The sequence below is a fragment of the Desmodus rotundus genome, chromosome 7, assembly GCF_022682495.2.
Source record: "Desmodus rotundus isolate HL8 chromosome 7, HLdesRot8A.1, whole genome shotgun sequence".
NCBI classification, from domain to species: domain Eukaryota; kingdom Metazoa; phylum Chordata; class Mammalia; order Chiroptera; family Phyllostomidae; genus Desmodus; species Desmodus rotundus.
Genome location: NC_071393.1, coordinates 80,580,426 through 80,603,304, shown reverse-complemented (window position 1 = coordinate 80,603,304; position 22,879 = coordinate 80,580,426). Strand labels below are relative to the sequence as shown.

Sequence of the window (22,879 nt, the reverse complement as noted above, 5' to 3'; positions counted from 1 at the left end):
TTTTTTGGAGGAGGGAGATAGAACGAACACTTATTATATTCCCTGTCTGAGATATGGTGCTGGGCAGGTTTGTTGTTGTATTTTTGCTTTTGCATTTTCACTGTGGTAAAATACATTTATAAAATGTATTGCCTTAACCATTTTTAAGTGTACAGGTCACTGATACCAAATACATTCACATTGTTGTGTAACCATCACCACCATCTATCCCTATAACTCTTTATATTGTGTTAAGAAAACTTCTATGCTGATTAAACAATAACTCCTCATTCTTTCCTTCCCATTCCCCAATCTGTTTTTATGATTTTTACTACTTTAAGAACATCATATAAATGGAATCATACAGTATTTTTCTTTTTGTAACTGGCTTATTTCACTTTGCATAATGTCTTTAGGTTCATTCATGTTGTAGCACATTGCAGAATTTCCTTCTTTTTCAAAGCTGAATAATACTCTGTTGTATGTTTAGACTACAATTATTATCCATTGATGGGCACTTTCCTGGCTTCTGCATTTTAGCTATTGTGAGGAATGCTGCTATGAATGTGGGTGTCCAAATATCACTTGGGTACCCTGTTTTAAATTCCTTGGTGTGTATACTCAGAAAAAGATGAGCTCATGGTTGCCAGAGGAGAGCCATGTGTATATGGGTGAAAAAAGTGAAGGGAAATAAGAGATATAAACTTCCAGCTATAAAATAATATACACAGCTGGAGAATACAGCCAATAATATTATAATAACTTTATATGGTGACAGATGGTTACTAAGCATATCTTGGTGATCACATTATAAGATATGTAAATGTAGAATCACTATGTTGTACACCTGAAACGTATAATATTGTATGCAACTATACTTTAATAAAAAATAGAATACCATATGATCCACCTATTTATTTCATAAACTTTTTTACTCTACATCAGACTGTGAATGCCTTTGATAGTGGTCAATTTCCTTTTTTCTTGCTGACTGCTTGACTACAGGGTAGTGTGAATTAGTTTTAGTTTTGGTCTCAGACATTGAAATTCTGACTTTTATCTCTAACTATAAAATAAAAGTCTTTGTTGTCTGTTAAAGGGATTTGGATATCCTGGAGCTGGAGAGATAGTTTGGAGGATATGAATGAAGCCAACCATAAATCCAACCTTGAAAGATAAACCCGATTTAGGTATTTCAGACTGGTGGTAAGGTACCAAGGGAAAAGCGTCTGGCAGTGTGCTGTTCTATCTCTCTTCCTGTCCTCCCTGGCAGGGCTCTTGGGAAAGGGCAGCTAGGGGATGATCTGGCTATGACATTGGACATCTAGCTCTAGAACGGTTAACATTTCAAGAAGTCTCTATGTTGTGTTCATACTAGAACCAGACTTTTATGTCTTTTAAATTGTTTCTTGCTGTGAAACTACAGAGGCTGACCTCTCTTCTTCTCTCTCCACAAAATGTCTCAGGTGCACAATAGGCCATGGATATATCCCATAGCTGAAGGCACTTCTGGTTAAAATAATTTCTCTTCAGAGGGATTGAAATAATATTATGGTGAAATTGATGATATCTGAAAAAGCTTGTGGATGTTGAACTTTCCAAAATAATGCTCATACTTCATCAAATTTCCTTTTCTTTCGGTTTGGGGACTATTTTCTTTCTGAAATAAAGATCTAGCCTTATGTTCTAGTCACCAAAATAAAGGGACTTAGTAGCTGTCTTCCCTGGAAGACAAATGGAGCATCTGGTACTTAGACACATATCCTGGTGAGTACTTTAAAAGCCTGGGTCACAGAGAAGATGCCAAGTGTCCTGGTAAATACAACTTCAGTGTGTCCAGCTGACATGGCTCAATAAGGTGTTCTTGGACCAAGTTACTTTTTGATTACAAGATGTCTCAGGCTGACACTCCTGTACCTATTAGGGTTCAAAGAACCTTGTAGAGGTATGGGTTTATTCAGGAAGATCCATAGCCAACCAAGATGTGTTCTAAATCTACTAGGAGATAGAGGAGAACCAAGATGGCGGCATAGGTAGACACACTGCGCCTCCTCGCACAACCAGAACTGACAGAAAATCGAACGGCAAAGAAGTCCGACACCAAGGAGATAAAAAATAAACATTCATCCAGACTGGTAGGAGGGGCAGAGAGGGACAGCCAGGGTGGAGAGGACTTGCGTTGCCATGGCGGGACCGAGACTGGAGGAGTGTGGGATGAATGGGGCAGGCAGTCTGACCATGAGCAGACCCCACGGCCCCACACTCACGCACAGATAAACCGGATGAATGGCGGGGAGGAAAGCAGACTGCACAACCCAGGGCTCCAGCACGGGGGAAATAAAGCCTCAAACCTCTGATTGAAAAGTGGGGCGGCAGCAGGAGAAACTCCCAGCCTCACTGGAGAGGTCATTGGAGAGACCCACAGGGGCCTAGAGCGTGCAAAAGCCCACCCACTCGGGAACCAGCACCAGAGGGGCCCAGTTTGATTGTGGGTAGCGGAGGGAGAGACTGAAATCCAGCAGACAGTGGAGCGGGTGCCACTACTCCCTCTTGGCCCCTCCCACACGTACAGCATCACAGCGACCAGCGTTACCCCAACCCGGGGAACACCTAAAGCTTCGCGCCTTTAAGTAACAGAAGCACCAAGACAAAAAAAAATGGCCCAAATGACAGAACACTTCAAAGCTCCAGAAATAATTCAACTAAATAGCGAACACATAGCCAACCTATCAGATGCACAGTTCAAAACACTGGTAATCAAGAAGCTCACAGAATTGGTTGAATTTGGTTGAAAACTAGATGAAAAAATGAAGGCTATGCTAAGAGAGACAAAGGAAAATGTACAGGGAACCAATAGTGATGCGAAGGAAACTGGGACTCAAATCAACAGTGTGGACCATGAGGAAGAAACAAACATCCAACCAGAAAAGAATGAAGAAACAAGAATTCGGAAAAATGAGGAGAGGCTTAGGAACCTCCAGGACATCTTGAAACGTTCCAACATCTGAATTATAGGGGTGCAAGAAGGAGAAGAGGAAGAACAAAAAATTGAAAACTTACTTGAACAAATAATGAAGGAGAACTTCCCTAATCTGGCAAAGAAAATAGACTTCCAGGAAGTCCAGGAAGCTCAGAGAGTCCCAAGGAAGCTGGACCCAAGGAGGAACACACCAAGGCACATCATAATTACATTAGCCAAGATGAAACAGAAGGAGAGAATCTTAGAAGCAGCAAGGGATAAGGACACAGTTACCTACAAAGGGGTTCCCATAAGACTGTCAGCTGATTTCTCCAAAGAGATCTTACAGGCAAGAAGGGGCTGGAAAGAAGTATTTGAAGTCATGAAAGGCAAGGACCTACATCTAAGATTGCTCTATCCAGCAAAGCTAAAGTGCTTCTCAGATAAGGTCAAGTTAAAGGAGTTCATCATCACCAAGCCCTTATTATATGAAATGTTAAAGGGACTTATCTAAGAAAAAGAAGATAAAAAATATGAACAGTAAAAATGACAGCAAACTCACAGTTATTAACAACCACACTAAACACAAAAACAAAAGCAAACTAAGCAAACAACTAGAACAGGAACGGAACCACAGAAATGGAGATCACATGGAGGGTTATCAACAGGGGAGTGAGAGGGGGAAAGGGGGGGAAGGTACAGAGAATAAGTAGCATAAATGATAGGTGTAAAATAGACTGGGAGAGGGTAAGAATAGTGTAGGAAATGTAGAAGCCAAAAAACTTATAAGTATGACCCATGGACATGAACTATAGGGGGGAATGTGGGAGGGAGAGGGTGGGCAGGATGGAGTGGAGTGAGGGGGGAGGAAATGGGACAACCATAATAGCATAATCAATAAATATATTAAAAATAAATAAAATAAAATGTATATAACAAAAAAATAAATCTACTAGGAGATAGAAAGGGTCTGGGAATCTCACTGAGGACGCTGGTTTTGTAATGCCGTAGACCTGAGTGGTGACCATATTTATAAGATATGTAGAAGTATGAGGACAATGTGGAGTACAGCAAGATGCTTACAAACAAGGACTCTGACATTAGATTGCTCAAGTTCAATTTCAAATGCAGCCACTCTGTAGCTTGGTGACGTTGGGAAATCAGTATCTCTCAACTTCAGTTTCTCATCTGTGAAACTGAGATAATAAAATGGAAATAGTAGTACTGAACTCAAAGGATTGATAAGAGTATCATATCACATAATTAATAAAAAGCACCTAATTTAGTATTCACTCTTGGTAAATATTAGTCATTCTTTTTAGGTATGTTTAGCAGTTCTGTGTTCTCAAGTGACACAAATATTTTTGTATTTGTTTATTCCTGTTAATCCTCCATTCAGTGATCACAGAGAGTCAGAATTTTATAGCTTTAAAGAATGTGGAATTATATAGTTATATCTTTTTACTTATCAAAGAGATTGAAAACTGAAGAGGTTGAATAATTTACACTAAATTAGTGCTTTTTCAATTTAAGAACTTCTATAATTATTACCAATGAGGATAATAATGATAGTAAGTTATGTGTAAACAGGGTTTTATGGTTTTCAAGTTCCTTTCACATTTATTGTGTCTCTTAGTCCCCTCAGCAACCTTGTAAGACGTGTAGGATGGGTTTCTTTATCCTTGCTTTGCAGATGTGGAAAATAAGTCTCTTGTAAGTAAATTTCTAGATCATAAAACTTGTTCTTAGCTGGGCCAACATGAAAATTCATATCTCTGAGTTTAAGCTCCTAAACTAAAAAAAGTTTTCATCACATCTTAAGTCCTCATTCATCTCAGATCTTTGGGTTTCCAGGCTTGTTTGTAGAGTTCACAGGACTCTAGGAGTTAAAGGGCTGTTAACAACCCTCTAGCTAGCTTCCTCACGGAAGTACACGGAGATTAGTTGGCTTGACCATGTTCACATAGCTGCAATGGCAGCAGGGCAGAAACTGGACTTCTTGTTTCTGGAACAGTGTTCCTCCCACCAGGTTACACTGGAAACTCTCCATTCTGTGCTGTTTATAAAAGGAGAGAAGAGCACTCTCAAGATTCATCTATGTTGTCACAAATGGCAGTATTTCATCTTTTCTTATGGCTGATCAGTATTCCGTTGTATATATGTATATACCATTTCATGCTAAGAGAAATAAGTCAGACAGATAAAGTAAAGCACCATATGATTTCCCTCATATGTGGGATATAAAACTGAAAGCAACAAATGGACAAACAAGACAAACTAAAAGACCCCAAGAAACTCAAAGACACAGACAACAGTACAGTAGTTACCAGGAAGAAAAGAGGGTAGTGAGGAGTAGAGGGGGTTAAGTGTGTGGTGACATCAAGGAAATTTGATTTTGGGTGGTGGGAACACAATGTAACATACAGATTATATATCATAGAATTGTACACTTGAAACCTATATAATTTTATTCACAAATGTCACCCCAATAAATCTAATTTAGAAAGGGGGAGGTGGAGGAAGCATCGACGTGAAGCAGGTCTGGTTTGACTCTCTAGCTAGGGGGTGGTTTATTGCGAGATATTCTAGAAGAATAATTAGAAGGGTCAGGACACTGTAAGATTTGGGGATCTTTAGGGCCTTTGTAAGTTTGTGTGTTAGTTTTGTAGCATATATGGCTGGAATAATCCTTCTACTCTATTCATTGGAAACCATAATATTGGGGGACAGCGGAAAGTTAGGAAACCGGCAGTGGTCTATGACTTACACAGCACAGTGGATAAATTAACAACACATGTTTATTGAATGTAGTGAGTGACATGAGCCTGTCTCCAGCACTCTCAAGGTAGTTACGACTGTAACCACCACGCATCCCAGTGGCATAGCACTAAAAGCCATAAAGCTGCAACTGTCATGCGAGTGCGTATTCAAATGTCCCTTTGTCAAATTCTTCCACTTCATCTTCCCATGTAGAGGAAGGCATGCTACTATATGGGTCTAACAGGATTTTGAAGCATCTGATAATGAGAAGTCCCAAGAAAATACATAAAATCCCAACAAAAGCAAAGCCAGTTTTTTGCTCCAAAGTCAATGAGAAAGCTGATACTTCGTTGACACTCATCTTAGTTGAAGAGTTGCCACAGTAGGTACTACTCATTATTCTCTGTCACATCGTTGTGGCTCTTCAGAATTCCAGCTGGAGCAACCTCTTGGCCTAGACATAAAATTGGAATCAGTTAGTTTTATCTGTGTGTGGTACTGAGCAGGTAATTGTTTTATAAAATCTGGCAGTTTTCAAACCCTCTTGACCTAACTCACAAAAGATGTTTGCAAACACCGTTAGATATGAATAATGATCAAATTATGATCAAATCATGACCATTGGAGAAGATACTCCTATTGTAGTAATTGCCTTTGTGGACACATAAAACAGTACCTATATATGTTAAATATAAAATCAAGTATGAAGGTAAATATTTAAATAATTAACCCTAAAAACTTTTAATCAAAAGCATTGTGAGGTAGTTAAGCCACTGCTTTTTTGGCCTGAATTATCATCTAATTTAGCATGTGTAGATACTACTATAAATAAATAATTACAGGGTGTCAGCTGGTCAAATTCTCTAAAGTCCACGTTGCAAGGTCTATCTCCATTGCCCCTTTGTCTGGTACAGATTCTTATCCTTTTCATGTCTTCTCTCTCTTTCACTCCTTAGCCTTTAGACTTATATCTATGTATTTTCTACAACTATTCCATACACTAAATCTCAGTTTGTTAAAGAGAGAAATTGTATTTTTAAAAATTTGTTTATCAGTGCAGTACCCAACATAGCAGCTTGCAAGTAACACACTACAGTAGCTGTGGACCATTAAGCATCTCTCCACCATCTCCATTAGCTTTCAGAACACCCTAAGTAAACACAAAGTCCAAATTAAACACATGTTTTCTATAAAAATGCAGCTTCAAGGCAACTCCTCAGTCCTCTCCCCAAGGGAACTTCCCCATTCCGAAGTTCCTACTATAGTGGGATTCTAAAATCACTGCAGAAGTGTTGGGAAAGTGTGTGTCAAATTGAAGCCAAAATTTTTCCCATTTGATGTCTTAGAGTTAATTAAATTGATTCCAGTTTGAATCAGTTAATTAAATCAATGGTTACTAACCCACAGCTACCCTTCTTGAGAGGACTGTCACCAAATATTTTGTCATGGAGTAACTGAGGACTACAGATTGTTAGTGTTTTCATTTTTGTTTGTTGTCATTTTGAAGTTTTGTTTCTGGGTTTGGTTGCTGCTTCTTCTGATAATTTTTAAGAACTATGTTCATTAAAATGACTGGCCCTTCAGGGTTTTTTTTGTTTTTGTTTTTTGGATGAATGTTAAGGAGTGGAGAGGGGAAGTAATTAATAAAAACAAGCCTTGTAGCTTTTAAAATTACTTACCAACTAATACACCAGTTAATATCAAACAACATTTTATTTTATAATGACTTGGATTACAATACATTTTGGAATGGGCTGGTTATTTGACGTTTTGTTTAATAAAAGGAAAAATATTGTTTTAATCCTTTTGTTGAATTTCTTTCCATCAAATCATTTTATGTCCTAATAAGTATGATATAGTGAATATACTTAAAAAAATTAGAATCACTTACAGTGGCTCAGAATGTTTTTTCTGAAGTTGAGTTCTTGTATAATTTACCCTGTAGAAGGCACAGGAGATGGTACTGAATATCTAATGACCTTGGGACTAAACTAGAAGTTTTTTTCCGTCTTAATCTCTAATTTTATTGCTTTTGTCAATTGAGGGTATTTTGTTGAAATCTATACATGCTCTGGATTTTTTTGTTTAATGGTGGAGAAACTGAAAAGCACTATGTTTTCTACTTGGAGATGCTGGACCCAACATTTGTCATATAACTGACTGATTCAGCCAAGTAACTTGTTTGAATTGTCTTTGCACTAAAGCCATGACCTTTCTAGGCTATACCATTAGACCATTTCAGGACACATGTGGGTAAGAGGAGGCAGGAACCTTGGTGTACTGGTGAACACGGTGGTGTGCCCAGCAGACTGCCTTCACTGAGTGACTTACTGCCCAGCAGCTGGGAGTGCTGCCAGCAGCTGGCGTTCAACCGTCAGCCCCATTCACAGGTGGCCTCAGTAGCAGAGAGCTGCCTCGCCAAGGTCAGGACACTTCCTAAGGAAGACCATTTGCAATGGCCAGTTGCTGTAAGAATAAAAAGACCTGGCTATCTTGACACAAAGAGGCGCAATTCTGGAGGACAATTCTAGTTCTAGAGTTTCACATGGGATACACCGAGGCTGTTGTTGTTTCCAATCACAGGTCAACTCCTGTCCACTCCTGCTTAATTCACACTCTTCCACAGGGTTGAGCCCAAGGGCATTATTTAATAAGCATCCTGCATGCTAAACTCTGCCTCTGAATCTGGTTTCTGAGGACACCAACCTGCAATAACTTGTATTACAAAAGTTAAAACACCTAGCAATTTCAGTGATCTGTACATTTTTCAGCTAGTTCATCTCACCATCATGTAGAAATAGCCTAAATTGAGTATAATTATGCTATTAGCTAAATTTATTTGTGTTTTTAAAAATCATAAAGCAGACACAGATATAGGGTGACATGTCGTTGATCATTACGAGAGTTGTTAAGTTGGCTCCTAGCCAGTGATTAATCAACTAGACTCTATTTTTCTTATTAAAGTCTACTAAATGACCAAATAAGTAAACAAATAAAAAACATGTTTTCTAGCTATGGCAATAAAACACAACTAATCTGTCACCATTAAATTAGAACAAGGTATCTTCCTACGAATAGGTAGTTACAAAGTAGTCATGAAGATACAAAGTTCAGCACAGGAAATATAGTCAATCATATTGTAATGACTATTTATGGCACCAGGTGGGTACTGGAAATATCAGGGGAAACACTTTGTAAAGTGCATGATTGTCTAACCACTGTGCTGTACACCTAAAACTAATGTAAAACATGAATAATATTGAATGTGAATAGTACTTTAAAAAAGGTATCTTCCTAGTCAGAGATACAAACACCCTTATATTTTACATTACAATTTATCTAACATGTATCAGAGAATGCTTTGTTTTTAGAGTCTTAGACAGTCTATAAATTACTTATCATTTTTAATGGAAAAATAACTACTTCTTAAGTCATGGCCACGGTTCTTAGTATACTGCAAGTACTCAATAAATATTCGAATTGAATTAAATGTATTGAAAAATATAATAATTGATGAATAAAGTTCTGGTTTTAAAGTATCTAAGTTTTAAACATCCAGAACCTTAAAAATACGCTTAAAGTAAAAAGAACAAGAAAACTTTTGTTTGATTTTTAAAAAAATCATGAAGATATCATGTAAAAATATTTACTAAGTTTCTACTAATATATTCTAGTAGACATGGCCCTCTCTATTCAAAGAGATTACTCAACTCGTAAGGGAGGGGACCCATGCACAAACAAGAATGAAACAGTATAGGCTTCTACAAAGGAAAGAAACCTGTATTTAACATAGGCTGTGTATTTAATCTCTAAAATAATGATACAGAGTTGATATTATCCTCAGCGTCTTAATGAAAAAAGAGATTCAAAGAAGATAAAGAAATTAGAGGGAATAGAGATTTCACCCATTTAGGGATGAGGAAAGTTTTTCTTGTAAAGGACTGTATTTGACCGAGTCTTGAAACACAGAAGATTTAGATATGTGTAGAAGGAAAGAGCATGACAGTAAATATGATAGTAAAAAGTTCTGGATTTGTTCAGAGGACAGTGAGCAATTTTGCCCAAGCAAAGGAGAGTAATCGAAACAAACCATTAGGTATTAGGAAAAGTAGGTATAATCCAAAATGTGAAATATCTTGACTGTCAGGCTGAGTTTGAAAGTTATTTGCCTAAAGGTCAAGTGGTTTAATGACGAGACTGAAGTAGACATAGATGTCAGGAAAGAAGCATCATGGAAAAGAAATGGTCCAGGTGAGAAGCAATGAGGGCCTGGACTACGAAGTGAATGTGTGGAAGATTGCATGGGTTTGAAAGATATTTATGAAGATATGAAGGATAGGATGTAGCAACTAACATAGTGGGACATGAAGAGAGAGACATCAAAGGTGACTCCACTCTGTGAAGACTGGACAAGTGCAAAAACAGTGTTTTCATTAACCAAAATAGAGGAAAAATGAGCAAAGTATAAACTTATAAAAGAAATGAAGAGTTCTGTGCCAGACTTAGTGAATTAGTGGATCATAGCAGACACTTTAATAGGCAGTTTTCAATAAATTAATCCACATAATTTTGTCCAGCATAAAATTGCTGGTGGGGAGAATATCTTAAGGGTATATTGTCAAATAAAGTTTGTGTAGAAGAATGTATTCCAGATGGAGTACCCAATACATACAAGCATCAAAATTTTGCAGATCAAAATTTAAGAGATGGAAAGAACTGCCGAGTTTTGACTAGGAAAGGGAAGATCAAGGAAGATGATAGTTGCATCCAAATATTTGAAGAGTGATACTATAGGAAGTCAGATCTACTTCTTATGAATTGATCCAGAGGCAATTTGTTGTAATTCCATTACGGTTCTATTTGCATGTGCTAGAAAGGATTGAGGATGAAAGAAACCTAGGAATGAGCCTCAATGAATGTTTCTTTTGGCTGGGGTGTCGGGGGGGGGGGAGTGGTTGGGAGAAAATGCAGACAGCTGTAATTGAACAACAATAAAGTAATTAAAAAAAAGAAAAATGAGAAAAAATAGAAGGAAATAGGATCTGCTCGTGGAGTTGTATAAGGAGTGATCCTACTATGAGTAAAACCATAGTAGGAAGCTCACCTGGAACAAAGGAGGCTAGAGTGTCTAAAAAGTGTGGGTAAACAGTGTCAAATTCATCAGTGGTAATTGGAACTAAACACTGAAAAATAGAGCATTGCCATTCAGAATTTTTACATCATTTAAAAATTTCAGTTGAAAGTCCAAGAGAGACACTCAAATGAAGAGGGTTTGGGAGTGAAGGTTATAGAGAACATGGAGTCAGGTGGTAAAGGAAACTTGACAGAAAAGAAGTTTTATTTGCACAAAAGTTAAAAGTGCAGAAGTTGAGATCATTAGACTAAGAACTTTAAATAATAAGAACATGACTATATATTGTTTTTAAAAGTAGAGCTGAGTAAATTCATTTGGGTTTCAAAAGAACTATGAAATTTCAATTTTTAACAAAAATTTGGGGTAAAAGAGAACAGGTGTTTTGTTAGTATCTTAAAAGAAAGACCTTAGACTTTTATAGTAATCTTAAAATTCTACCTTCTATTAAAAATAAAAACAAAATACAGGTCAAGGAGAATAACTGAGAGGGTAGTATTCAAGGTTGAAGAAAGTCTGGCTATTTCTGTAGGCTGTTTCTATACAAGAAGATAAATAAAAAGTTAAGCAATCGCCTAACAATATCTGCAGCAAATAGATGCTCTTGGTAATTTAAGCCATATACATAGAAATTGAAATACCAGTATTTTCAGGCCTAAATTTCCTAAACTTTTGCTCAAACTCTCCATTTTTCTTGCTCTGTGAAATGAACAACTTGTTTCATTTCAACGCAGAGTCTAATGTGTTTGAGAATATACAGCTAAGTGTGCTGACCTTTGCACCTTTATATTGGTGAAGAGGATAACATGATATAAAAGCAATGTCAATAATAAGATACTGTTAACAATAAATAGAAGTCTTCAGTTACAACACTGATTTCTTCATAATTAATAAATATCCCAAATTATTCTACAGCTGTGGATAAATGATACATTTTCAGTTTCTCTAATCCCTGGATAGATGGGAAAGCAAAAAAAGAAAAAAAAATCAGCAGGTTCTTCCTGCACAACGGACCCTTTAATGCCTACCTCAGAGGGAAACCATCATCTTAACATCCCATTCACTGGGAAACAGTAAATGAGAGAAACCTAGACCATGAAGTTACAAAACCATAAATAAATAAACATCTATGAGAAAAAATAGTTAAAAATACAATGTCCAAAAAAGAGTAGAATATAAAGTTGCGGGGTAAAATTTGTTTTTAAAATACTGCACAACAAAAAGTGGATAAAATTATCAACACTGTACAGTTTAACTATCAGGGTCTATATTTATTATGATGAAAGCATTTAAGTACATTTTTGTAGTACTACTGCAAAAAAGATACTGCCCTGAGCCATATTCACTGACATAAATATTTAGATACTTCTAGAAATAAATAATTGAGTTAAAAATATATCGTTTCCTACATGACAATTGTTAAAATCTGGGATCTCTAAGTCTTGACAAGTCATGGGATTGAGCCAAGGTTATACCTACAGACACCAAAAGGCCCAAATCTCACTGTAGTTATTAACCAATAAATAAAATCTTTCCATGCTAAGTTTTACAAATCACACCATTGTGGGTAGTCAAGCAAAGATAGTATTTTTTATACCTGATATATAACCCTTTATAAACATGAATGTTATGTGTGATGTTTGTTTTTCTATGATATGTTTACTGATTGGAGATATAAAAATTCATTTTTCAGAAACATAGTTATTTAATTTGTATGCAGCAATGTGCAATTGGAGAACCAATATTGAAAATATTGCCCATTGAAGATAAAGAACCTCCTATATTTTATTTTAATCAACAGGTTTTATCCCATTTGTTCTTCTATTAATAATATTCCAAACAGTAAATTGGAAATAACAACTATTATAGTGTAGTATGATGTTCTGGATGGAAAGTATTTTGATATTGGTCATTAGATACAATAATCTCAAATGCTAATAATGTGTACATTTATAATTTCACAAAATGAGACATATAAGAAAACCCAAGCTTAAAAATAATGAATCCTCCCATACACACATATACTTCCACACCATATATCAAAGTTATTAAATCTCATTAAAAATAGAGGGAAAAGAAATATTATTGAGGCCACATCTGCACAGAGCTAGTTAATCATTAGGACCGGAATGTGTTGGAATCAAAAGAAAACCCTAAATTACAAACCCAGATGTCTTCATCATGATGAAGTGCATAAATTTCAGGCCTTCCAGGGATGCAAAACCTTGGGGTCTGCCAAAATCCATCCCCCAACCTTTCAGATTTCAACCTTAAGAGAATTTCCTTCTTAAGAGAATCTTTGGATGACTCCTCAAGGACTCTGATATTCGTTCCTCTCAAAGCACTGGAAACCTTCTCTGTAAATTCTCAAAATGTCTCGCTAGAGGAGCCTAGACTATCATTATCATTCTGCCTTGTCTGTCTGCAGTTCTCTTTGGACGTATGAAACTGAAGAAGCATAGAAACCTCCTGCAAAACATGGGAGAAGCATCAGCGAACTGCACACACACATGCTCTTTGTTTTGTTTTGCTTTTCTGGCAGCAGCAGCGGCAGCAGCAGCAGCAGCAACAGAAACATTTGTGCTCTTTCTCCTTTAGAATTTGAACTCACCAGACCTTCAGGCTCCTGCCCCCCACTCTCCCACCTCCTTTCCCTCTTCCTAGCTTCATAAATACAAGAGAATGAGGACATGCTTCTCATCTGGATCTGCCCTGGAACCCTTCAGTTAATGCGCAGGGTAGGGGGAGAAAGTTACTTCTTAGGCAGGGTTGTCTCACCTTCCATGCTTGTTGCCATGGAGATGAAATCCAGCGAGTAGACTTAAGTGCTGGCAGGTTTGTCTGTGTTCGTTGATCGGTTCAGTAATAATGTAAAAGGCGTGTCCTGGGAACCTGCGTGGAGTCACAGGACCGTGGTTAGCGCTTTCCTGGCCTACGTGTGTAAATGTCTGTATCTGTCAGTGAGAGGAAGAGGACGTGGGCGCCCACGAAGTACGTGTGCGCGCACGAGTGTATTTGCAGGAAAATGTGCATAGATTACTTCGATGTAGCAGTGTGTAAATATTTGCGCGCGCGCGTGTTTGGGAGGGCTCTAAATTCTTATGTCGTTTTTCTCCGATACAGGAAAGACAGAGTGAAAGGTTTAACTGGGGACTGTATGCGGCATTTCGGTTATTTTCCCCTGCTCCACCTTTTCTCCTCTACGCAAACCCAACCGGATCCCCTCCCTTTTGCAGGAGTAGGTGCCTAGGCGCTGTCCGTAGTGCTGAAACATTGCGTAGTAAGACCCAGCTCCAACACAGGAGCTGGGTGACACCAGGCAAGGGACGCTCCGGTAAAGCCCGTATGCAGTTGCGAGGCATGTGTTCTAAACAGTGTTAAATACATAGAATCAAAGCCTAAACCACATTGAAAGGAAAACAAAGTGAAAACAGTAAAAGCCTCTCACCTCATTCTTACTTAGGGGTCTTGTTCTCCAAACTCAGTTAAAAGGTTCGAATTCTATTCATGTTTGGATACAATATCCAGAACCTACAAGTTGCAAACACCTGTAGATTTCCTCAAAACTTAATTATTGACCTTATGAATTATTAAATTGTCATCGATTGGGGAAGTGTAAATACAGAATTGGGTCATTGTTCGTGTAAAAATAAAACTGTAAAATCGGGTTATAGTTTAATAATAAAGTGAAGTTAAACTTTGTGGTCATTTAGAGTATTTACTAATTTAGAAAATTTCACGGTCTTACAAAAATGGGCAATATATAACTTGGAATTCATACATGATTTTACTAGAAACAAAAAGGTTATTCTTTTTCATTTAAAACTAGTAAGCACCTTATAATATGGGTGAATTAACTTCCCACCAAATGAAAAATAATGGAAGTATCTTCTTCCAGTTATAGCCATGGTCTTATTGACATTTTTAAAGCTCACTAACATCTTTTTTTTTGTGCTAGGAACTAAAACAGTGCCTCCTGAAATTTAATATGTACATAAATCCCCTAAGTGTTAAATATATGTAATCCAAGCTTCAACCACATTGAAAGCAAAACAAAAACAAAAACAGCAAAAACATCTCACCTTACCCTTATTAGCAATCTTGTTCTCCAAACTCGGTTATAAGGATCTTACTAATATGAATGTTCTCATTCAGTAAATGGGAGGTTGGACCTCAGCTTTCGCATTTCTAACAATATCCAAGGTGATGCTAGAGGTTGCTACTCTCCAAACCACACTTCAAGCAGCAAGATGTTAGAAATATTGTATTCTGGCAATGCAGTCACCTATAGCATATGGGAAGGAGATCGTTTTATTTCCCCTATTATTCTACATATGTTTCCAGCCTGTTGTAAGAATATTGTATTCATATTAAGTGCAGGGGTTAACTTTTATTTGCACAATATTAACAAACTTTATGAATTTGATCATTTGATTTTGATTTTGACATTGTCTGGACACACTCCATAGCTTACTCCACTCTATATTTCCATATTATGATCTGCTATCACTCTTCTCTTTTCAAGCCCAGCTCAGGGAAGCGGGACTAAGTTGCATGATTCTACTGTTGATGTATGGTCCCAACTCAAAGGATTTATTATAATTAGAGAACTTGACTTGTAAAATTATGACTTTAAATATGGCTCAATAGTAAATGCTCATGTCACTGATTTCAAAAGTCTGGATGTTACTGGCATAATTCTCACCCAGTTTAGAAGGTGGGATGTGGCCATTGTCTCATTGATCATGTGAGTGAATGCTGACCTGTCATGTCACTGACATAATACAAATATAGTTAGATTTTGAAGGTTCCTTTGAATTGTTATCTGGTGTTTTAAAAAATTCATATCTACCTCAGTTGATACAGTGCTTTTAGTTAATGATTTTGAATTGATGCCAAAGAAAAGTTTTGACTAGAAATTAGATTTCTTGGTGTTGGTGCATAATTTTGACCTTTTTCCAGCTATTTGAACAAAGGTGATGTTCTGAAAAGTCTGAAAAATGGCTCATTCAGGAAATAATAATGGATTAAAAGCCCACTATGTTCCCTTCTTTGCTAGATGCCGGAATGCAAAGATAGGTGAGATTTGGTCTTTGTGCTTGATGAGATACAATGCACAACAACTTGGCAATTTCTACAAAGTTCTATAGAAGCACAGAGATTAGTAATTTATATTTTATTCTTTATTGCCAAAGAAGTAATGAAGAATAGAATAAAACCCATCATGCCTGTATTTTAGATTCTTACAAATGTCTGTGACCCAACTTTAATTTTTTAAAAATTGTTGAAAGATATGAAGTATTTGAATGCTCTTCTAAAGGACATGTGGTTAGCCTACGACACTGGATAGTCCATGATATATTTTCAGAACAATCCAAATTATTGTAAAGGTAAATATGTGGGTAGCATGATTTAGATCTTCCCAAGCAAAGTTGCCTTTACTATGCTTTGACATTACACTTTCAGCTTATACACAAATATTCTATATAAAACAACCCTCTGCTTACACAACCTGCTCTATGTCAACCATAAAATTGTTACTAAAAGCTTATACAACATATCACTTTCTATTCCTTTATGACATCCCTTCAGAAACATTTCTTTTAATGTCAATTTCATGAATTGGACTCTTACACCACTCCTCACCACTGAAACCATCCCAAGGTAAGTCATGTATTCTCTTCTTATATAAAATGTATTATATCATATAATTGATCACATTTGCTTTTACTTTTAGTTACCAGGGATGTCAGAGTCAAATTCAAAGCTACAGATTAGTAATGCTACAAGACTGTAAGGCCTTTATATTTGCATTTTTTCTCTATTGCTCTCACTGATGCAATTTTGTTTCCCCAGATATTGGTACATTATTTTCTTTAAATTATGTTTTAATGTATAGCCTCATGTAAATTTCCTCATGAAATCAGCAATGGAGTTAGTAAATAAAAAATAAGTAAATGAACACATTTATTTCTCTAGTTTTTGGTGAAAAATTTTGACTACTGGGTGGATACATATGTTTGCTTTATAAATTTGTTTTTAATAAGGTACTAAAATATAGAAAAAAGATCATCTAGTTTGCTGTGAATTTAAAAATCTAATTTAGTATGACTAAATAATAACTGTTTAGCTACCAGAAGAAAATTTCAACTTATATAGCTACAGATCAGCTTTATTCCTAAACACTTTATTTCCTTTTTTTCTCCTTCCATACACTATAAATAGTGTGCCTTATAAGACTAGGACTTTTTGTTATGTCAGAGAGTAGAAATGTTAATTATCTACCTTGTTAGAAGACATGGTAACTATAGAAATTTAAAGTACATGACAGCTCAGCCCTAATGAATATACTGTAGAATGAAGGTGTCACAAAGAAACCGAGAGCAAGAAATTTCCTCTAACATGTCAGCTCAGTGTTCTTTTCAACAGAAAATTTTGCTTGCAATGAGTACTTGGCACCCTAGCTCCAGTTAACTGGACTTCTCATTTATTATAGTGGGATCATTTCTTGAACTGATTGGATCAACCTGTTACCTTTTTAAGGAAATCATTCTGGATGAAATTTGATTTTTCTTTCTGAGCTAAAATGTTTTAGTGTTGCTGTGCCTTTTTGTTGTTATTTACTCAAATGTTAGATATTAAAACTTTCAAATAAAAAGTTAAAAATGATTAAAGACAAATACGAATTACTTTTCTTATAAACATGTACACAACTAATCCAATACTTATTTGGCTTTAGATGGTATTAGGTAATAAGCTAGATCCAAAAGTCAACTGTTTATTTTTTTTTAAATGATTTTCTACATATTTGAGTGTCATTTGAAGCTACCCATACTTTTTTCCTGCATAAGTGGCTTTAATATTTTTGGAGAATCAAAAATGATTTTGAAATAAGAAATATATACACTCTACCTAAAAAATACACAGATACAGATCATTTTGCCCACAACTCAAGGCATTCATGGACCCTGGGAAATCAACTTTTATAATATCAAAGTAATGCAAGAAGAGATTTTAAATTTTTTGCTATAAATAAATAATCTATGGTCTCATTCTCAGTTTTGCAACTAAGTATTCTGACTTAAAGACCTATGTGGGGTTTTTTTGGTGTGGGTTTTTTTTGTGTGTGTGTATGGGGGGGGCATGTGTGTGATCTGCCCTGCCCCCACCCCCTAATTCCATTAGTTTTCTGTTTTTTTTTTCCCTTAGATTTCTTTGGAAACCAGAAGGGGTCACTTTACCATCTGATCTCTAGAAAGTAGCCAATGTGGTGAAATAGGATGAAAGGGTGCAGTAACAGGATGATTAAATGTGATTAGAAAATGGCTGTGGGAGTTTTGTCAACAGTGAAGAAATTAGCTAAGTAAGTGGACTCTTAAGTGAATTGAGCATGGTGACTCTTTGAGAAGTGTCTATTTGATGAGTCCCACTGAAAACGAGATGTTATGTTTTGCCGGTAAGCTTTTTTACAAAGAAAAATGCTCTAAATATTTCAATTTAGAGTAATGTATGAAGTTTTATTTACTTGGTTTTAGTTTTATTGCCCATAAGCCTTACATTGATTCGTGTAAAGTGTGCTTCAAACTTTCTATGATATTTAGTGTTGAATCTAATGAGTACAACAAGGCATCTTGAGCACAATCTGCATGGATGTATGAGCCATAACTACAGAATATTTAATTGACTTAAGTTATTTTGCTGGTGTAAAGAAACAGGGGAACAAAAGCAGTTTATTCTGCTATGGTCTATGTTTTTGTAATATGAATAGTTATTGGCAAGTGGGGATGTCAATAAAATATGGAAATCAACTGGTTTATACATGACTTTCTCCAGTACATTAGTGTTTTGACTACCAAGTAAAAGCAGCTTACCTCTAACTCCACCAACACAGCTGAATGGAGTAAGCTGTGGTGGAAAGCAGTCCTATACATTATGCCCACTCACCAGTACTTCTTCCTCTTGGCTCAGTTTTGCCACCTGCTCACTCTTAAAGGGCATTTTGAACAGTTCTTCTGGATTCTTGTGCATTTGCCCTTATTTTCATAAATCACCCTTTCCTTATACTTTTGCATCATTCCGAAGTAATTTTTTTTGTGAAGTTCTATATACTCTAATGTATGTCTTGAAATTTTATTTCTAACTGTGCCAGTATTTCATTAGGTTTTTGTAGTGCTGTGGTTGTGAAATTGGGGGGAGTTACGTTGGATTTTTCCTCAACATGATTATTTCCCTAAATCTTGCCAGTTACTTTTTTAATTGAATGAATTTTATTTATTACAGCAGCTTTAGGATTATGGAAAACTCAGCAGAAAGTTCAGAAAGTTCCCATACACCTCCTTTCTCTTGCCCCACAATCTCATCTGTTATTAACATCTTGCATTTATGATACATATGTAACAATTGATGAATCAATATTGATACCTGATTATTAAGTAAAGTCCATAGTTTACATTAGAGTTCACTCTTTGTGCTGTTTAGTTCTATGGGTTTTAACAAACGCATAATGTTGTGAACCTACCCTTATATATCATAACAGAATAGTTTCACTTACCTAAATATCTCCTGTGCTCCACTTATTCATTCCCCCTGCCTCCAACTGCCCTGGTGACCCTCTGGAAACCATTGATCCTTTTACTGTAGTTGTAGTTTTGTCTTTTCTAGAATGTATGTATAGAGTCATATAGACTCTGTTACCTTCTCAGACTGGCATTTTTTCACTTAGCAGTGTGTATTTAAGTTTCCTCCATGACTTTTCATGCCTTTTCAGCTTATTTCTTTTTGTTGCTTACTACCATTCCATTATATGGCTGTACCATAGTTTGCTTAGCCATTAACCTATTCAAGCATATCTTAGTTGCATCTAATTTTTTAAAATTATGACTAAAGATGCTCTAAACATTTATGTGCAGGTTTTTGTGTGAACAGAAGTTTTCAACTCATTTTTGTAAACAACTAACAGTATGATTGCTGGATTAAGTGGTAAAAGTATGTTAGGCTTTGTAAGAAACTGAAATACTGTGTTTCAGAGTGGCTGTACCATTTTGCACTCCTACCAGTGAGAAATGAGAATTTCTGTTGCTTCACATTCCTCATCAGCATTTGGTGTTCTCAGTGCTTTGGATTTTCGCCATTCTAATAGCTATATAGAAATATCTCGTTGTTGTTTTTTATATTTGATTTTCTAATGGCATAAGATAGTAAACATCTTATGCTTATCTATTTGCATATCTTCTTTGGTGAGGTGTCTATTCAGATCTTTCCCCACTTTTTAATTGGGTGATTTGTTTTCTTATCATTGAGTTTTAAGAGTTCTTTGTATATTTTGGATATATGTCCTGTTTCAGACATGTGTTTTGCAAGGATTTTATCTCAGCTGGAGCTTCTATTCATTTTCTTAGGTTGATGGTTATTTTTAGTGCATGATTTTGTAGAACATAAGGTGTTTTTTTCATGAATGCATGCATTGTTAAAGAAGAAACACTTGCATGTTTGATATCAGATTTCTAACACTGAGGTAGCCAAATAAAACTCGCACCCCTCATATTTTAAGCAAAACAAAACTGAATGACTATTTAGTAAGATATAAAGTCACTTTTGGCAACTCTTGAAGACAATTAGCAAGGCCTACCAGGAGGCCTTATCTCTCAGTGCTACCTGACAGTCAGTATAACATAAGTTGAAGTTAGTGGCTATTTTATAAAAGAATATGTAAACGATTTTAAGGAGAAAGTATAAACAATGTTCTGAGGACAATTTTTTGCATAGTATTTTATATACAGTACACAGTTGTTCTTGTATGACTGCCCCAGAAACTTAGGTGATGTGTGAAACAACGAGCAATTGGGAAGAATAAGGTCTGCTTTTGCAGAAATGTTTTTGACACTAATTTCCAGAAATATTAGGAGGCCAGGAGCAGAAATATAGGGGGAAGTAAACAGATGCTTATGCAAGCTTACATCTCCTCAATAACTCTGGGACGTCAGGACGTCTGCCTTGACAGTACTGCCCTGCAGTTATCTTAGTAATCTGAAGGGTATCTAGATGAACTCAAAATTGAGATTTGTCAGTGGAGTCAAGAGAATAACGTAACTTGTAAGTGTTTTTACATACTTAATCTTATTTAGAAGTACAAGAATTCTTAAATCTAACAGACAAATGAATGAACGAATGAGTATAGGAATTCTTTTCTTTGTATTTGGGTACCTGAGAACATATGCCACATGGCTTAGAAATTGTGCCAAATATTACTTATGATGCTCTGCATTATCCTTATCTGTTGAAGTGCCCCCTTGTATAAAGCATTTTGCAGACTCTGTTGCCAGCCACATTCCAACTTGAACTCTACCAATGAGAGGCAATGGTGTAAAATTTAGAGAAGGAAGAGAAAGAGAAATCATTCAGCTCAGCAACAGTAACCTCACAGGTATCAGCAAGTGGCTGATGAGATGAGATGTTATGCCAGTAGCTTTCTGGTATAAGAAAAATCTGAGGCTTGCCACCACAGGCAACAAGGATCATGTTGACGGTTCCCCATGCCTCCTGCCCTTCTTAATTTTTCAAATTCTAGCAGTTACTCCCGGACCTTTGCTTCTCCCAGTCCTACTAATTATTGTATTAACCCTCTAAGTCTTTGTGCATTTAATCCTACATCAAATATTTATACAGTTTGACTTAATTCAAAGCTTTATTTCTTTTCATGGTTGATTGCCAAATAAAGTAAGACATAAAAACTATGGAAATACATCTAACCAAGTTTGCTTAAGTACATATTTGTGTGTATGTATGTGCATATATATACACATATATTCCAACATGTTTAAACAATTTGTGGATTGAAATGTAAAGATCTGAAATCATTTCGGCCTACCATTCTACAGTACACCATGAAGAACGTATCACCGTTGTTTACTACTGAAAAAAATCATTGCTTCTAACAAGTTAGGTTCATAGGCAACCATCAGGAATGGTGTGGCCCTTGTGAAAAATGGGCTGCAGAAGGGTAGAATTCTTGGATTCTCTCTAGTTTCATGAAAGTGAGGTAACAGAAATCCAATGGCAATGCCCAAAGGCAGTAGGGGCTATTTTTCTCTCAGAACGAGAAGTTTGGGTGTAGGCAATCTAGGGCTTATGTAATGCTTCTGTGAGGTCATGAGTGTTGCAGTCTGCTGAACTACGGATCTGTCATCCTTAGCCTGTCGCTTTTGTCCCCAGAACTGTTGCCTTATGGTTTCAAGAGGAATATTACACACTCTAGTGTCACAGGAGAGAAGGAAAGCAAAGAACTTACTAGGAAAGACACTTCTAGGGCCCATAGCGTCTTTCTTCTTATGACTTCTCAGCTAGACTTCTGTCCTGTGGCCTCATATTTCAGCTGTGCACATTGCTACTCTAAATAAAATTGTGCTTCTGTCAATACGGACAAAAGGGAGAATGGATATCAGATAGGAAACCTGCAGTGTTCTGTAGCAATAAAACAAAGGGACACACGAAAGCCAATGTAATTGAGGTTTTCAAAGAAAAATGTTTAAAGTAGTAGTGTTTGTGTGGCCACAAAGTAGAAGAAACTATTGAAGCAAATCAGTTATTTCAATAAAAAAATAATGATCATCGGGATTAGGTTCAACTATGAATAATAGAAAGAGTCTAAATAGTGTCAGTTTAATCAGGATAGACATTTATTTCCTATTCTTGAAAACAAGTTTGAGGTAGGAATATGGGTATTGCTACTGTGTGGCTTCATAGCCATCAGAGACCGTTAATCACCCCTTGGTCCAGAGTATCCACACCATACAATCTACCCCTACCTGCCCCTTAGTCGCTTAGTTGCCTTCTCAGGTATCATATCAATTGTCATATTATCTCCATCCTTGTGTCCAAGTGACCTCTATTTTACTTAAGGATGGCCCCAAAGCCATTCATGTAACTTTCATGGCAGTATATTGTTATAACTGTTCTATTTTATTATTATTTTTGTTAATCTTCTAACTGTGTCTACTTTATAAATTAAACTTTATTTTAGGTATGAATGTATAAGAAAAAACATAGTCTGT

At 36.3% G+C, this 22,879-nt stretch overlaps 1 protein-coding gene across 2 annotated transcripts; it reads right to left on the bottom strand.

The window, feature by feature from the left end:
* Positions 1-5,707: 5,707 nt before the first annotated feature.
* Positions 5,708-13,806, bottom strand: CTXN2 (cortexin 2). 2 transcript variants are annotated; one of them, XM_024568401.3, is made up of 2 exons: positions 13,608-13,806; positions 5,708-6,152 (listed from the first exon to the last, which is right to left on the bottom strand). In XM_024568401.3, exon 2 carries the CDS (start codon positions 6,093-6,095, stop codon positions 5,850-5,852), a length of 246 nt encoding a protein of 81 aa, XP_024424169.2. In that variant the 5' UTR covers positions 6,096-6,152; positions 13,608-13,806; the 3' UTR covers positions 5,708-5,849. The 2 variants fall into 2 exon arrangements, with proteins under 2 accessions (XP_024424169.2, XP_053784681.1); XM_053928706.2 differs by lacking the exon at positions 13,608-13,806 and adding an exon at positions 12,996-13,316.
* Between the last annotated feature and the right edge of the window lie 9,073 nt (positions 13,807-22,879).